The 16806-nt window shown below is 43.0% G+C and overlaps 1 protein-coding gene across 5 annotated transcripts in view; it reads left to right on the top strand.

Moving 5' to 3' along the window:
• Positions 1–16806, top strand: part of ADK (adenosine kinase) — a 286608-nt gene that overhangs the window by 28771 nt on the left and 241031 nt on the right. For 4 of the 5 annotated variants that reach the window (XM_064145543.1, XM_064145546.1, XM_064145544.1 and 1 more), the window contains exon 3: positions 1025–1078. The exons of the other annotated variant lie outside the window; for it this stretch is intronic. In XM_064145543.1, the coding sequence (XP_064001613.1) occupies positions 1025–1078 (54 nt within the window). The remainder of the gene's footprint in view (positions 1–1024; positions 1079–16806) is intronic. 5 annotated transcript variants of the gene reach the window in all.

Below are 16806 nucleotides of genomic sequence, written 5' to 3'. Positions count from 1 at the left end.
GTTGATGCTTGCGTTTTAAATGAATACTGGAAAAACAAGTTTCAGAAGGTATCATAAAATGCTATGAGGATTTTCATCTGCTTATTTGGGACAATAATCAATTTGCAAGGTAGTTTGACTGCAGTATTTCCTCGGGAGGAGCAATTCATGGTTCTGCAGTTGATTGGAGCACGGAACAAAACCGGCAGAGGGACGGCGGGACCCTGCAGTGCGGGTAGTTAGCTGTTTGCCGAACCATCAAACGGGCACTTCTAGCTGCTTACTTAGGTACGACTGCCTTGTAAACAAATGGACCAGAACCCCCACAACAAACAGACCTTAAAGCCAAGTCCCCCAGAAAACCACAGCAGTTAGATCTCTAGAGTGCTGTAGGATGGTGAAAGCTTTTGCTCTGGGGCAGAGCAAAAGTGAGGCCACTGAAAGGTTTTCCCTAGTAAGTGACAGGGCAGTCTGCAGCATGACTAGGAGTAGCAGCCTGGGCTCGGGGAGACACTGCCTTTTTCCACCTGGTTCGTGCAGTGTATAGGCAACCTATTCTGTTAAACTGCTACTAAATAAAGTTTCTCTCTTTTGATGAAGAAGTGCCTCTATGGAATCCAGAAATTTTCCTAAGCAGCCCCTTGTTGATGTATATTTTTTCTATAGAGTGTTTTTGGTACTGATTATCATAGTTTTGTTTGCTCCAGCCAGTTCTAGTGTTCATGTTGTCTGTATTCCTCACTGTCTCGTTTTTTTTCAGATCCAAGAAATAAGCTCAATGTACAGTGTATGGTACGAAGAGGTTTTATATACAGAATGCCAGAATACCTGATACAATTTGAAGCCATGACTTAAAGCAAAAGTTCTGTGTGATGTTAAGCTTAATAAACCTGTAATAAAACTTTACTGCTGCCCTTGCAATACTTGAGGCACCCAAATCAACAAATCCTACAGGGGTTAATAATTTGCCATTTTGAAACTGCACAACTACATTTTATGGATATATTCTCAAAGGAGTAACTACTTTTTGTGTTTGTTTTTCAAGGTATGGCCTGAAGCCAAACGACCAAATTTTGGCAGAGGAGAGGCACAAAGAACTGTAAGCTCTTTTATGGTGCTACATATGCATGTTATAGGTGTTTACACCTTATGTACATGTATTATTTTTAGCTTCTCTTTAGTATTGTCTGTTGCAAATTACTACAGTTTGTCTGAAAACTAATTGTTTAACAGAAAGATGTAACTTTGTTTTCACTATTTTGTTGTACAGATTCTTTTCTTAACTGCAATTGGTACAGATGCAACTTAAATATCTCAGCGTTCATTATAGTATGACAGTGGTTACTCTAACAGCTGCTGCCTGCCTGCTCTAGGTCTGTAAGTGAAATGGTTGTCTGACAGAAGTAAACCCAAACATTTTACTTCTTTTTAGTTTGTTTTCAGCTTCAGTATTGACTCATTATTTTAATTTGTCTGCTTGTGCTGTGTCATAGCCATTCCTTCTTCTGAAAAGTTCTTACCAATGCAATTGGGTTGTGGTGTGGAGTGTAGCTTAGAGTCACAGGATCACAGGTTGGAAGGGACCCAAACAGATCAACGAGTCCAACCCCCCTGCCAGAGCAGGACCATGCAATCTAGCCCAGGTCACAGAGGAATGCATCCAGATGGACCTTGAAAATCTCCCGAGAAGGAGACTCCACAACCTCTCTGGGGAGCCTGTTCCAGTGCTCTGTGACCCTTACAGTAAAGAAGTTTCCTCTTGTGTTGAAGTGGAACCTCCTGTGCTGCAGCTTACATCCACTGCTCCTTGTCCTCTCACAGGAAGCAGGCGAGCAGAGCCTGTCCTTCCCATCCTGACCCCCAGCCCTAAGATATTTATAAACATTTATGAAAATTCCCCCACAGTCTTCTCCAGACTAAAAAGCCCCAGGTCCCTCAACCTCTCCTCATAAGGCATGTGTTACAGTCCACTAATCATCCTTGTAGCCCTCTGTTGGACTCTCTTGAGCAGATTCTTGTCCTTCTTAAATTGGGGAGCCCAAAACTGAAGGCAGTACTCAAGATGAGGTCTCACCAGGGCAGAGTAGAGGGGGAGGAGAACCTCCTTTGATCTGCTGGACACACTCTTCTTGATAGACTCCAGGATGCCATTGGCCTTCTTGGCTACAAGGGCACATTGCTGTCCCATGAACAACTAGTTATCCACCAGGACTCCCAGGTTTCTCTCCACAGGGCTGCTCTCCAGCAGATCACCTCCCAGCCTGTTATTCTTCCCCAGGCACAGGACTCTGCACTTATCACCAGTGCCCTGGAAATTTTGCTTGTTTTGGATAATCTGATATCGTAGCCAGAAGCTCCTGTTCCTGAGGAAAAAGTATGATCCAGTGTTGAGTGAAGCTTTCTTTTGTCTTGAAAGAGAAGTAGCGCTAGGAAACGCACTCAAACGTTGCAATAACTGTGTGTTTAATTAGTTAGAGACTAGTTCAAAATAAAGAAGCTTGAAGTTGAAATTGATACTAATTTTTAGATACTCTTCCATACTCAGTAAAAGTAAGTTGTTTTTTTGACACAATATGTTCTAAAATGCAAAAGCTCTGCTGCTGAGTTGAAGGCCCATGCTGGGTATGGTGCATAAGCATGTATGTGCATGTTTGGAACATGCACGCTGAAATGACTGGTAGGTATTGTCTACATATTACCTAGGCATAGGGCAGCAGAGTTCTGAGTTTGTTCCCTCTCATTTTGAAACCCTTGTGGAGTGTGTGTGGTCTGTGAGCTCTGTTCTTCCCTCCCTTTCTCGGGTGTGGTTTTCCTTTGAGGTTTTTGTTTGGTTTGTGTCTTTTTTGTTTGTTTCACTTATTGTTTGGGTTTGGTTTTTTTGATTATGTTAGCTTTTAAAAGGATACTGAGGTTCTCCAAGTTACTAACTTTTGAACTCTATACATGCCTTGAGAGTGGCGATTTATCAGAGCTTTGCATGCTTTCTCTGATGACTGATCCAGACTATGCAGAGTTACTATATTAAATGGTAGAAAAGTACTCATTAAATACAAGGCAGCACAACTGAAACCCTTGCATGTGCAAGCATACAGGTTGCATAAGGCCAGGAATACTTTGTATTTCAGAATTTAGAATTTTTTGTGTTCTTAAAGCTTTCCATTACATGAAGTACTTATCTTACTTATTACTACTGTTTTTATTCCCACACTTTAATACCACTGGCTGAAGAGCTATATTCAGTATGTGAAACCCAGTGTTTCTTCATGCCTCATTTGCCTACTGTTAGCTCTTAGATATTCAGTGGGAATGTCCTCTTTGCTCTGTGCCTTCAATCTGTACTTTGTAACTGCCTTTAATTGATATGAAAGACTGTAGGAAATGCTTGATTTGTGAGCCCTTACATAATGTTGTTCAGTGTCTTGTCTGTGATGATTAGTCAAGTATTTCTGTTTCCAAAGAAGGTACAGATCTTTAGGATTATTTTCATATTTCTTCCTTTCAAGATGCAGATGTTGGGGCATTAGGCCCTTTTTGTGTACATGTGCATGCTTAGGTGTAAGAAACCCATTTTTTTCCCCTCTCTATTTTGAACTTTAAGCTCTTCAATAGAGTCATCTGTTTTGTTATTACACTAGCATTTTGTTCATGGATTCATAGTGCCACCAAAAGACTTCTCTCTGTGTAAGGTGAGGTAAATGTATCAGATTAAGAAGTCAGTTTTTCCAGTGTCAGAACTTTGGATATTTCTCAGTAAGGTCACAAAATTCAAGCACTAAAAATATATTCTAGTAACATGATTTAACTCCTTTGGAGGAAAAAAATAATGTGGGGCAGGCTGTGGATGTAGTCTACCTGGACTTCAGCAAAGCTTTTGACAGCATCTGCCACAACAAGCTGCTGGCACAGCTGGCAGCTCATGGCTTGGACAAATTCACTCTGATATGGGTCAAGAACTGGCTGGAAGGCCGGGCCCAGGGAGTGGTGGTGAATGGTGCCACATCCAGTTGGCAGCTGGCACCAGTGGTGTTCCTCAAGGATCAGTGCTGGGACCAGTCCTGTTCGGTATCTTTATTCATAATCTAGGTGCAGGGCTTGACTCCATCATCAGGAAGTCTGCAGATGACCCCAAGCTAGGAGCAGGTGTGGATCTGTTGGAAGGTAGGAGAGCCCTGCAGAGGGACCTGGACAGGCTGGATGGGTGGGCAGAGGCCAATGGGATGAGATTTAACAAGGCCAAGTGCAGGGTTCTGCACTTTGGCCACAACAACCCCAAGCAGCGCTATAGGCTGGGGCTGGAGAGTGGCTGGAGAGCAGCCAGGAGGAAAGGGACCTGGGGGTACTGATAGATAGTAAGCTGAAGATGAGCCAGCAGTGTGCCCAGGTGGCCAAGAGAGCCAATGGCATCCTGGCCTGCATCAGGAGCAGTGTGGCCAGTAGGACGAGGGAGGTTATTCTGCCCCTGTGCTCAGCACTGCTCAGGACACACCTTGAGTGCTGTGTCCAGTTCTGGGCCCCTCAATTCAAGAGAGATGTTGAGGTGCTGGAAGGTGTCCAGAGAAGGGCGACAAAGCTGGTGAGGGGCCTGGAGCATAAACCCTATGAGGAGAGGCTGAGGGAGCTGGGGGTGTGCAGCCTGGAGAAGAGGAGGTTCAAGGGTGACCTCATTGCTGTCTGCAGCTGAAGGGAGGATGTAGCCAGGTGGGGTTGGTCTCTTCTGCCAGGCAAGCAGCAACAGAACAAGGGGACACAGCCTCAAGTTGTGCCGGGGGAAGTATCGTCTGGATATTAGGAGGAAGTTGCTGGCAGAGAGAGTGATTGGCATTGGAATGGGCTGCCCAGGGAGGTGGTGGAGTTGCTGTTGCTGGAGGTGTTAAAGCAAAGCCTGGTTGAGGCACTTAATGCCGTGGTCTGGTTGATTGGGTAGGGCTGGGTGCTAGGTTGGCCTGGATGATCTTGGAGGTCTCTTCCAACCTGGTTGATTGTATGATTCTAAACAAATACTTGCTATGTGCCATAGTGATGGAATTTCCATGTTCTTTAATGGAGTGGAAAAAGGCATTTAACTTGTATTTGTGGATTGTAATACTGTATTTCTGGAATCCAAAGTGTTTGAGCTGCAGGCAGAAGACGGGCAGCAGCAGTTGCCTTTGGTCAGTCGATAAGATGGTTTTATGTGGAGCATTTTCTCTAATGACAGAACAGTTCCACACAGCATAGCTGCAATTAATCCCTTAAATATCTTAGACCATATGAAAAGAGATAAACTACAAGTCTCACAAGTACTAGCATGCTGAGAAGTTAAACAAGTTAACTAACACAGAGATCTGCATTTTGGACAGGACAAGTTGTACTCTGTACACAAGCTTTGTTTGCACAATAGATACTGATTAAACTAAACCTTTTGATCTGAGGTATCGCATTTAGAGCACACTAAAATCCTGCTGGAGGTCTTTATTTTCAGTATGTTGCATATTATTTAACTGCCTATTAGTTACTGGAGCGTTTACAGCATAATCACCTCTGAAATTGGATAATTGGAACTTCTTTAAATTCAGAAAATACAGTAAACTTGAAGTTTTACAGGAGCTGGCCTCAACAGCAACCTTTCTTGGTTTTCCATTGTTATGAGTACAGTAGCTCCTGAGATTGTTTATATATATTGATTGTAATTAAAGAGTTGGAACATGTTTGTGCCGTTGGCTTTAGCATCTGAAATGTTGCTGGGTGCTTGACTGGGACAAAACTCTGGTCAGTGTCACATTGTTTTAGGAGAGACCTTTGGAACTTTTCTAATGTGCGGAGTGCTTTCTCAGACCATGTCGACTGTGTAGTGACAGAACAGACTGAAGTGTTGAATCTCATAGCACTTGGAGTCCCTCAAGCTAAGTTCCCTGGTTTAGTTTACGGAAGAGTTGCTAGATGGCTAACTACTCCTTTCTGATATTTGGATAGGCTTTCATGTTTTAATGGAAGTGCCAATTCTGACTGGTGGTGATGCATGTCAAATTACCATTAGAGTAGTTATTGATTTAGTTGCAATCTTACCTTGAATTGAGTGCCCTTAGAACTCAGGTGTTCTCTCGAGTCTGCCCTGGTATTTTAAAGCCACGTACAAATCAAGTTGGACTCTACATATTCCTGTTCAGGGCCAAAATTCCCTTGCCTGAAATACTTCATCTTCCAGTCTGTGAAATGTCAGCAGCTTCTGTGTCATCTTAGCTAGTAAAGACGGCTTCATTTGGCATTCTTCACCTAATAATATCACAAAGATTTCCCTGACTGTCAGATATTCTTCAATGTCTTAGATAATTTCTTGATAAAAGTGTAGGTTTTTTTCAGCAGTACATGCTTTACCTCCGAAGCTAATTTGGCCTGCTGTGCCCTGACTTGACTTGACCCTTTTGCCCTTCAGTCTTGGTTATCTAGAGAGAAAAGTACAGCCGTAGGACAGACTGGAGTTGGTTTACAAGCATGGCATCCTACTTCTGTTTTTAGAGCTAAGGTATGAAAGATAAGCCTCTTCTTTTTTTTCCCTTGCTCCTGTTTCCAGAGTGTAGCAGCCTATTAAAATTGTGTCTTAATATTACTGCATGTTTTTTGCATTGTAAAGAATTTGTTGGCACTGAAGTTGTAGCTTGTGCATGTATACATTCTTTTCAGAATATTCATCTGGAAATATCTACCTCACCTGCCCCATCCAGCTCCTGAATGCACAGAAGGTGAAGGTTACTGTTCGGCAGCTCAGCCAGGAGCTCCCCAGCTTGCTCCCATGTGAAATGAGCAGCTCAAACCACCTTAACTAACCATCAAGCCTGCATGCCAGTGCTGTAGTCAATCAGATGAACAATCATATTTGTTTTTGCAGTCTGATTTGTTATTCTGCAGCAGGGATAGCAAGGATTGGAGAACAGCAGTATCTTCAGTTCACGCAGGTGTTGTATGAGTTATGCCTGTGCTTGTGGCTGGACAGGTATCTTGGAGGTGTTTCCTACCTCCCTGAACCCAAATACTGCCTTATGGGAGGAAAAAAATAATTTCATCTTGCGAGACTACTGGGGAAACTTGGGCATACTAGGATTGGTGAGGCTTAATGTTTTTTCTCCCCTTTTGAGAACAGTAAATAAATTCTGAGAAAAATAGAAATATTTCCTCTACCCTTGTGTAGCTCTTCTAGAAGAGGTGCTCCTATTTTTAGTTCTCAGAACTGGACCGAATGACTTTACCGAAGGTCGTATTGACCACGCATGGGGGTGTGGGTGTGTGTGTGTGCATACAGGTTGCCCAGGTTGTGTTGGGCTTTTGGTCTTTTTCTCACAGGGGTTCCACATCCGAGGTTTTTGAGGAGGATAATTCTAAGCTAGCTGCAGCAAGTGATAGAGTGCAATCTAAACTACCTTGACATGGAAGTAGAAACAACTGATTGGTTTACCCAGTGCCCCATATAGAGTCCTTTTTATGTAGAGTGATGTTGGCTGATGTTTTGTGTGTTTTCAGTAGTACTCCTTTACTAAAACATGGACTGTAGCAAAATCTTGGTTGCGTAACTAGTATGCATTAATGGACAGCTCAACTAATTAATGGAGTCCTAAAAGTATTGGTTGGAGTTCAGTGGTACCACTGAGTCTGTAAGCAATGTTTCTGGGCAGTTGTTTTCATACAGTTTGGACAGTTGGTTGTACAGTTTTATGAAGTGTTTTGTTTAAGCAGCTTTGGCTGTGGTGGAGTACTCACTTGTTTTGGAAATCAGGTGAAGGGAAAGAAATCATGGTAGCTGTTTCGTGCCACATAGCCACCTTTGCTTTGCCAATGTGCTTTTTTACAGTGATAAAGATCATGAAGAAAGAAAGAGAAGGAAAGTATAAGCTTGCTTTCTCTTCTGTCAGGTGTTTGTGTTGCAGTCAGAGGTGGAGGGTAGATGTGTTTCCTGCTGCAAGTTTGCTGGGAGAAATTTATCTACTATTTCATTCTTAGCCACTTACTTGCTTATATGAATACTTTTTCGTAGTGAAACTGAACCAGGGAGAGACACTCAAGCTTGAGAATAGCTCTTTGTATGAGTGCAGTTTTGAATTGTGCAGCATCTGGGTTTTCTTGGCTGTGTTCTGGGTTTGCAGCACCAACATGTGAGTACCAGTGGCATGAATCTTGGAGGCACAGAACAGCTGCTTAAGGATTACAGAGTGCCTGCGTGATGCTTGGGAGAGTAGAGAGATCTACAGTAGGAGTTTAAAAATAGCCTGGGTATGTTAGAAAGCTAAAGGATGTGCAAAGGATTTGAACCTCTTCATGGGAATGTTGCAGTGCAGTTGCTTTGTATTTAGGGTTTTACGGTGTGTAAATCAGTGTGTCAGTACTTAAGTGCAGAATCTAGGAGTCTGAACCCCCAAACCCATGTATTATGCAGTTGCCTCATTGACAGCTCAGCATGCAGTAAGACAAATGAATGCTGGGAAGGAATGCTGCCTCAAGATCACCTGCCCTTGTTCTTGTGGGTGACTTTAACCCACCAGACCTCTGCTGGGACTTAAATACTGCAGAGAAGAGGCAGTCTAGAAGGTTTCTAGAGTGTGTGGAAAACAAGTTCTTATCCCAGCTGTTACGTGAGCCTACCCGGGGGCAGCCCTGCTTGACCTGCTGCTCACAAACAGAGAGGGCCTGGTAGGGCATGTGGTGGTTGGAGGCTGCCTGGGGTCCAGCGACCATGAAATTACAGAGTTTTCAATCCATGGAGAAACCAGGAGGGGCATCAACAGAACCTCCACTCTGGACTGCCAAAGGACAGACTTCAGCCTATTTAAGGAACTAACTCAGAAAGTTCCTTGGGAAAGAGCCCTTGGAAACAAAGGGGTCCAGGAAGGTTGGAGCTGCTTCAAGAGAGAACTCCTGCAGGCACAGGAGCAGCTGTGCCATTGTGCCAGCAGAGGAGCCGAGGAGGGAGGCAGCCAGACTGGATGGGCAGGGAGCTGCTGAAGGGATTAAAGATAAAAAGAGAGTGTATCACCTTTGGAAAAGAGGGGAGGTGTCCCAGGAAAAGTTCAAGGAAGTTGCTAAGTAATGTAGGAAAAAAATGAGAGAGGCAAAAGCCCATTTGGAGCTTAGGCTGCCACTGCTGGTAAGGGGAATAAAAAATGTTTCTTTAAATATCTGAATGGCAGAGAAGGGCCAAGGACAACCTCCAGTCCTTACTAGATAGAGAGGGGAATAGAGTGACAAAGGATGAGGAAAAGGCAGAGGTGCTTAACACCTTCTGTGCCTCAGTCTTCAATAGTGGGACAGGTTGTCTCCAGCACAGCTGGACTCCTGAAGTGGTGGATGGAGTCAGGGACCAGTACAGTCCCCCTCTAATCCATGAGGAAGCAGTAAGGGACCTGCTGAGACATTTGGATCCTCACAAGTCCATGGGACCGGATGGGATCCATCCTAGGGTGCTGAGAGAGCTGGAGCTGAGCTGGCCAAGCCACTCTCCATCATTTATCAGCAGTCCTGGCTCACTGGAGAGGTTCCTGAAGACTGAAAGCTGCCAATGTGGTACCCATCCACAAGAAAGGTTGTAAGGAGGAGCCAGAAAACTACAGACCTGTGAGCCTGACCTCAGTGCCAGGCAAGGTGATGGAACAGGTCATCTTGGGTGCCATCACAAAGCACCTACAGGATGGCCAAAGGATCAGGCCCAGCCAGCATGGGTTTAGGAAGGGCAGGTCCTGTCTCACCAACCTGATCTCCTTTTATGGTCAGGTTCCTGCCTGGTGAATGTGGGACAGGTGGCCAAGAGAGCCAATGGCATCCTGGCCTGCATCAGGAACAGTGTGGCCAGTAGGACGAGGGAGGTTTTTCTGCCCCTGTACTCAGCACTGGTCAGGACACACCTTGAGTCCTGTGTCCAGTTCTGGGCCCCTCAATTCAAGAGAGATGTTGAAGTGCTGGAAGGTGTCCAGAGAAGGGCAGCAAGGCTGGGAAGGGGCCTGGAGCACAAACCCTATGAGGAGAGGCTGAGGGAGCTGGGGGTGTGCAGCCTACAGAAGGAGGCTCAGGGCAGACCTCATTGCTGTGCAGCTGAAGGGAGGCTGTAGCCAGGTGAGGTTGGTCTCTTCTGCCAGGCAAGCAGCAACAGAACAAGGGGACACAGCCTCAAGTTGTGCCGGGGGAAGTATCGTCTGGATGTTAGGAGGAAGTTGCTGGCAGAGAGAGTGATTGGCATTGGAATGGGCTGCCCAGGGAGGTGGTGGAGTTGCTGTTCCTGGAGGTGTTGAAGAAAAGCCTGGCTGGGGCACTTAGTGCCGTGGTCTGGTTGATTGGGTAGGGCTGGGTGCTAGGTTGGCCTGGATGATCTTGGAGGTCTCTTCCAACCTGGTTGATTGTATGATTCTAATACAAAGGGGTGCAACTGTCCAATGCTTTTGGAAGCAAACAAGCTACAGTGTGTTTCGCCACTAGAGGGTGTAGCTTATCTTCAGTAAAACCTTCGAAGATCCTCCCATCAACTTGCTGTTAGGGTTTGATGTCTTGTTGATGTGCAGGCTCTCCAAAGTGGCTCTCTTTTTATTTGCCCTGTTCCCTCTCTCCTGCCCCCTAAACAATTGAAGAAGAAAAACAAAAAGGGAGAAAATGTTTCTGGGGGAAAGAGATCAGAGACACTAAGCTTTAAGTCTTTTATCAGCTTACTCAGTATGTGCTGACAACTTAGATGATTTGTATGGTTGGAGTGTTGGGTGAACCTGTCACAGATGTCTGTTGAAGCTGTTGAGTGACTTTATATATGTAACTCAGTTTAATTACACTGAAGTGAATTCCTATGTAATATGAAATGTTCTTTGGCAGCAAACTCATGTGGAAAACTGTTACGACAATAAAAAGATGCAGGGCTTCCTGAAAAAGCTTACCAGTTCCGGTCTTTGTGCAGCTTTGCTTTATATTTCCTACTATTTTTTTCGTAGATCAGGCTCTCATATTGGCCCATTTTCTGGTGTAGGGGTTTGTCTTCAATAACAATGTGCCCTGTGGAACTGATACTCACTTGTACAAAATCTGATATTTCTAGTGTTGCTACAAGCTGAAAAATGGAAACTGCTTCTAAAAATGAATAAATAGCGACTTAGAATGATCATACGTTTAAATTGCCTCCTTCTCCCAGCACAGGTGTCAGTTGTTGTGATTGACACTGTTTGTTCCATGGCCTGTAACCAAGCACTCTGTGCCTGACTTCCCCTAAATCTCTGTGGGTGTAGTGGAGTAAGGATCTGGATGGTGAACTGTGGGTATTGAAAAACACGTCCTGGTAACGGGAGGGAAGGGTAACTGGGAAGAACTCTGCTGCGCTGGCTTGTGTTCTGTTACTCCTGTTCCCTGTGTTGCTGGCTCCCCCTGTAGAAATTTCTTTCAATTGCAGGTTGACTTCTTACTATTTTATCACTTGTGGTGTATGTGTGAAGGCTTGACTCCTGTGCAAAAGGAATGATTTATGCTTAGCTACAAAATTCTATTAGAGATTCTGTTTTTCTCTTAGTTCTCTGCTTGCTCACCCCCCACACAATTCTTTTGAATACAGCCACAATGCAAATCAGTGTTACATAACCTCATTAAATTCTTGGTAACAGACAATCTTGCATAAAATTTCCCAAAGTTAAGAATCTAAATTATAGCATAAAGGCTTTTTCTTTGTGGGAGGCACTCTATACAGCTGCTTATCTGATCTTTCATTTCAAAATGTAAGAATAACACTTACATTCCTCTAGGAAGCTTGTTTTTATAGCCTAAGCTGCTTGTCTGAGACTGTTGTGTAACACCACACTTCCATGGTACTAGGAAGGGGGGGAGAAAAGGTTGGATGTGAAGGCTAATGGAGAGTCTAGAATATTTTATATGTATGATATAGGATAATTCAAACTGAAAGGTCTAAAAACAGGTCCTAGAGGATTGAAACATAATTTGCTTAAATAAAGTTATTCAAGTTCCAAGTGTCATATTTATTGTTTTTTCTCAGCCTTGCTTTTATGTGGTTTTGAAGTATCTGTGTCACTTTGATTGTTGCTGTCATATTGTGAGTGGTACAGCAGAGATACCAAAAGATCCTTCAGAGGAAAAATGTTTTGCTATTTGCTATTTGTTTTTGCTATTCTAGCTCAGGTCTGAGAGCTTTCAGGAGCTCTTGCAATACTGGTTATTGAGTTAAATTGATCTTTCATCATGATTTCTTATACTCTGAAACTGTTTTCAGTAGATGGGTTGGCACGGAGCTGCCTGGCTTTTCCGTGTAGTGAGCTAATGAGATGAGTTGCCCTGTTGCTTTTTCTGATAGTAATTGCTGTTACTGACTCTGTACTTGACATACTTTGCTTAAAGCAAAGAGGCTTTTTTTTTGCTTTTGCTGGCTATTGCAGTCATGCTTAAGCACAGAGCAAGCAGGTCATCCACAACTCTAAATCCAGTGCCTGGACTTGGAAGATTCCAGTATTCTGAGCTCCTGTAAGGTGCTTCAGCTTGCTGCTTGGTGGTAAGGCTACCAAGCAAAGGCTTCACAAAGAGCACAGAAGTTGTTGTGCATAGCTGCATTCACTTGTCCCTCTGGGATTTATGCTTCAATAAATGCAGCTTGGGCAGGTGGTGAAGCACGACTGTCTATGAGAAGGGAACTTTTCCCTCACTGCTTCTTCTGACACTTTTCTTGTTTTAAAATGGAGCAAGAAGAGAGGTGTTACCTACATTCTGCATTGAGCCCACGTATCCACAGGGTGCAGTGCTGCTACAGTAGTGCCAGCCTTGTGCCACCACTGACATATTTGAAGGCTGAAGTTTCAAAACGCAGACTTATTTTTCCGTAGTGGTGTGTTTTTCTATCATTGTTGAGTTCTTTCAGATGGCAGGGGGAATGCATACTTAAAATGAGATACAGTTTTAAGCTATAAAGGCTGCATAATCTTCTGATGTATTATTTCTGTTGGGATGGGTAGGAAGGTGTCTGCATCTTTGTTTGATGGAAGTGCACAATTTAGAAATGACAGAATCTCTTTAGAGTATTAATTTTTGTGCTATGCAGGGTAGCACTGAACTTGAGATTCTGTGAAATGCAGAAAGACCAAAGCAGGCTTTTTGCTGACTTGAAATACACTGTCTTAGTATCTCTTTGAGAGTGTAAATGAAGGTGGTGGTGTATCGTTCTGAGGTGCTAGAGTAATTAATTTTAGGCAGCTCTTGCAGTGTATCTTGCAGCTTTAAATGTTCAGAGACAGAACAAGATTTTTAGCTTGATATGGGAATTTTATTTCCTTCTTTTACTGCACTTTTTACATGTTGCATTTTGCTCACAGTCCTCTGGAGACAGCACTAGGATCAGAAGAAAAGATGATACCTGCCTGAGCATTTCATGAAATCACAGTAACGTCGTTATTTTCATAAACGAGTGTGGAGGAGAAGTTTCAGAAGAATCTTCTTTCGGCAGTTCCATTTTAAATGTTGCTTTTGTTTGGGCTCTAATGAAATACACAGCAAAGCTGTTGAAATTGTGGCAATGTTTGAAAGCTGCGGGAAACAGAGATGCAGTTAATGCCGATACTGCCACAAGGTGGTGCTTTACGTAACAGCTACCTTTATGGTAATCAATCGAAGGCTTCAGCTAAAGATGTAGAATCTCTAAAGCTTTCAACCACTTCAAAGTACTTGACCGTGCACTGTTGTCTTTGTTTCAATACTTGAGGTGGAGAGGCTTGCTACTGTTATAGAGACTGTGTACAACAGAAATAAGGAGTGTGTGTTTTGTTGTATGACATGCATGCACGATTTGAGCGTGAAATAAGATGTGCTGGAGTATGGCAAGCAAAGCAGACTATAGATGTATTTGGTATTCAGATTGCTGTGTTAACAGACAATGTTATAATAGGCAGAGTTGTAACCCCCAGAATGATAGCTCAGTTCTCTTCCCTATACTCAGGGTTTTGGGAGGGTTTGTTTGGTTAGTTACCGGTGTGATGTGGTTGAAGTACATTAAAATCACTTACACGTCCTGTTAACATGATTATCTAAAAGCTGTCCAGTGCAAAACAAAGTAAAAGTAGTCATTATTTACTTTGTACCTTTTTCTTTCCTATCCCTAAGAGTAGACAGAACTTAAGCTTTCAATATTTTTTCGTTTTAATGAAAACATTGACTAACGGAAGACACACTGTAACTAAATCTTATTTTTTAATAGCTTCAGGCTGTAAGAACTCTTGGAATTCTAAAACCAGAATCTACTGCTTGTTGGCTCTGCACGTGTGTGTTCTGTTTAAGTGCATAAAGCATGTAGCATTATTTCCTTGTAGTTCTGTAAGAGCCATAGTCAGGATATAACATCACCATTTTTCCTAAGTGATCAGATCATGAGCTGTGTTGTGATGTAGCCCTGTTCTTGGACATGTTGGTGCTTTTCAATGAGTAATGTAGTATGTAGTTCTCCTGTGCTGGGATTTCAGTTTTCTCATTTAAAAGCTTTTTCAGTGAGCCTGTTTAAAACTGAATTGCCAGAGAAATTCAAGAGATGTCTTGCTTGTTACAGTACTGTAAAAAAGGCATGATCGCATCAGATATTCCATTTCAAAAGCTGCTAATGCAACACTTTGTTCGCTAATTTAGCTTTTAGACAAGGGCAAGCTCCCTGAATGAAAGGATAAAATATAAGGAGCTGTACAGTTTATTAGTAACTGAAAGGGTAGGTAAGTCTGTGTTGTCTTTTCAACCTTTTCTGAGATAATCTTAACCCCAAGAGTACCAATTAATGCTCGGTATGGTGGATTGTGCTGTTTCTAAGGAAGCAGTCTTCTGTCAGAGCAGATGCAATGGCTGATGTGAAAATAACTTTGTAGCTGTCCATTTACTGCCTGTCTTTTCACACAACTTTAGAAAGAACCCTCAGGAGATCGTTCAGTTTCACTCCCCTAATCCAGCTAGAGATGCACCTCTGAAGTTCCTGGCAGAGGTTCATCTAGCCTCCTCTGAAAGTCTTCGAAATAGTAAGGTGTCATGTGGAGACAGTGCTATCTCGCTACGTAGATTCTATCGCTGTGCTTCTTCCTTCCAGCTCCTCATGCTAAATCTACCTTTTGTGCTATTCTGAAGGCGTTTCAGTTCTTTAAGCTGTCCTGTTCGCCACTGACACAGAGATAATCCCTTCCTGTTGGTTTTATTTTCACGTTTTCAGGTCTGTCTTTTTCTCCTCATTTGTAGACTGGACAACACAGGATCCATCTCTTACTGCAGCTTGCATCATCTCAGCGTCTTCCAAATTTCACTGTTTTCCTCTAGCCTCCCTGCAGTTGTTTCAGGTACCTGATGAAGTGTGCTGCCAAAACCACTTCCAGCTGTGGCCTTCCTGTATGTAGTCTGGAATCCCTAAAGCATCAAATGAAAGCATGTTAAAGCTGACAGAGTGCAGTATTCTAAGAAGTAGTACTGGAATCACAACTCTGTAAGTTTTAAATTTTCCTGTCACTTTGGAGATGCTGATTGATATGCCGTAGGATTAAAAATGAATTGATTCTTAAAATTCAGATTAAGAAACAAGGCTAATAAGAAGCAGCTTGAAATTTACAGCATCTATTATGTCATATATTTTTCAAGTTTGAGAGTAACTGAATTGCTAGTTAACCCTCGTTCAAATATGATTGATTTCCCACAAGTGAAGGAATGGATTCAGGAAAAGAAAGTAGATACTTAAAACAATTCAAGTAATGAACTCTCAGAAGTCCTCTGGATTTGCTGCATAAAGCAACAATGAAAGCAGATTCCATGTCTAATTTCTACAGGTGTTTCTTTGTGACTTAGATTCCTAATATGGCTTCAGAAAATTGAAAAAAGCATGTTTGAAATGGCTGCTGGTGTGTGTTGGTGTTGAGAGTGGGTAATTCTTATTTGCCTCCTGGTAAACAGGAGACCATGAGTTGAAGGCAGTTTATCATCACTTTCAGATTGAAGTGGTCAAAGTTATATACCATGTATTTATGCAGAGCAGTTCTTTGTGCATCTGAAGTAGGTTTCATGGATGAACTTTTCTGTTGTGAAAAACCGTAGTACAAAATGCGGCAGGTCTGCTGTACTACAGAAGCTTCCCTTGCACCAGGTAGGCTGTAAGAGCGTGAAGGGGCAGAGGGCTTGCAGATGCAACACAGAATCAATGCCTGTATGTCAGGTGAACAGTGGTGAAAGAATGCTGAAGAGGGAGTTTAATAGATGACAGAATGCACTGGAATGAGATAGGGGAAAAGACAGTGGTTCTAAACTGGGGAACCACAGCAGTGTAGGATTGGCAGGAAAAGGCTGTATGCAAAGAAAATATGCACATGCATTTGATAGGGTAAGGGTCAGTGCACCTACCCACCCTTGCAGGCAAAGCTGTAGGAGGAGGCAGAGTAGCCAGCAGCATGAGGAAAATACTGAGATTTAAGCTATTTAAGGGATGTCTTCCATCAAAGTTCACTGTCTGATTTAATCAGGACCTCCAAAAGCCCCTGTGTAGCAGTATGTCTGGTATGGATATGTGGTTTTACGTTTGTATGGAGGTCAGTTTGTGTTTTAGTGTAGAGCTGATTTGCCTTCTTCCTGATGGTGACTAGCATTGAAGACTTGCCAGAACATATTTTCTGATATACATACTTGTGTAGCTCAGCAATCACTCTGTGAGAGTGTCTCAGACAATTGCATTGGTTTGTTCTTGCAGCTTTCTGTTAGGTAGAAGTGTAATTTTATCAGTTAGTGGCCAAAGCAAACAGAAAGTACCTGACTCCAAATCACGTGGGAAACTTGCTGCAGATTCAGAAGCTGCATGCCTTAACCACCAGGCCATCTGCTTATTCTGGAGTC

This window comes from Pogoniulus pusillus, chromosome 6 (assembly GCF_015220805.1).
Source record: "Pogoniulus pusillus isolate bPogPus1 chromosome 6, bPogPus1.pri, whole genome shotgun sequence".
In the NCBI taxonomy this organism is placed as follows: domain Eukaryota; kingdom Metazoa; phylum Chordata; class Aves; order Piciformes; family Lybiidae; genus Pogoniulus; species Pogoniulus pusillus.
Note: the sequence above shows the minus strand (reverse complement) of the source record. Positions and strands in the feature narration are given on the sequence as shown.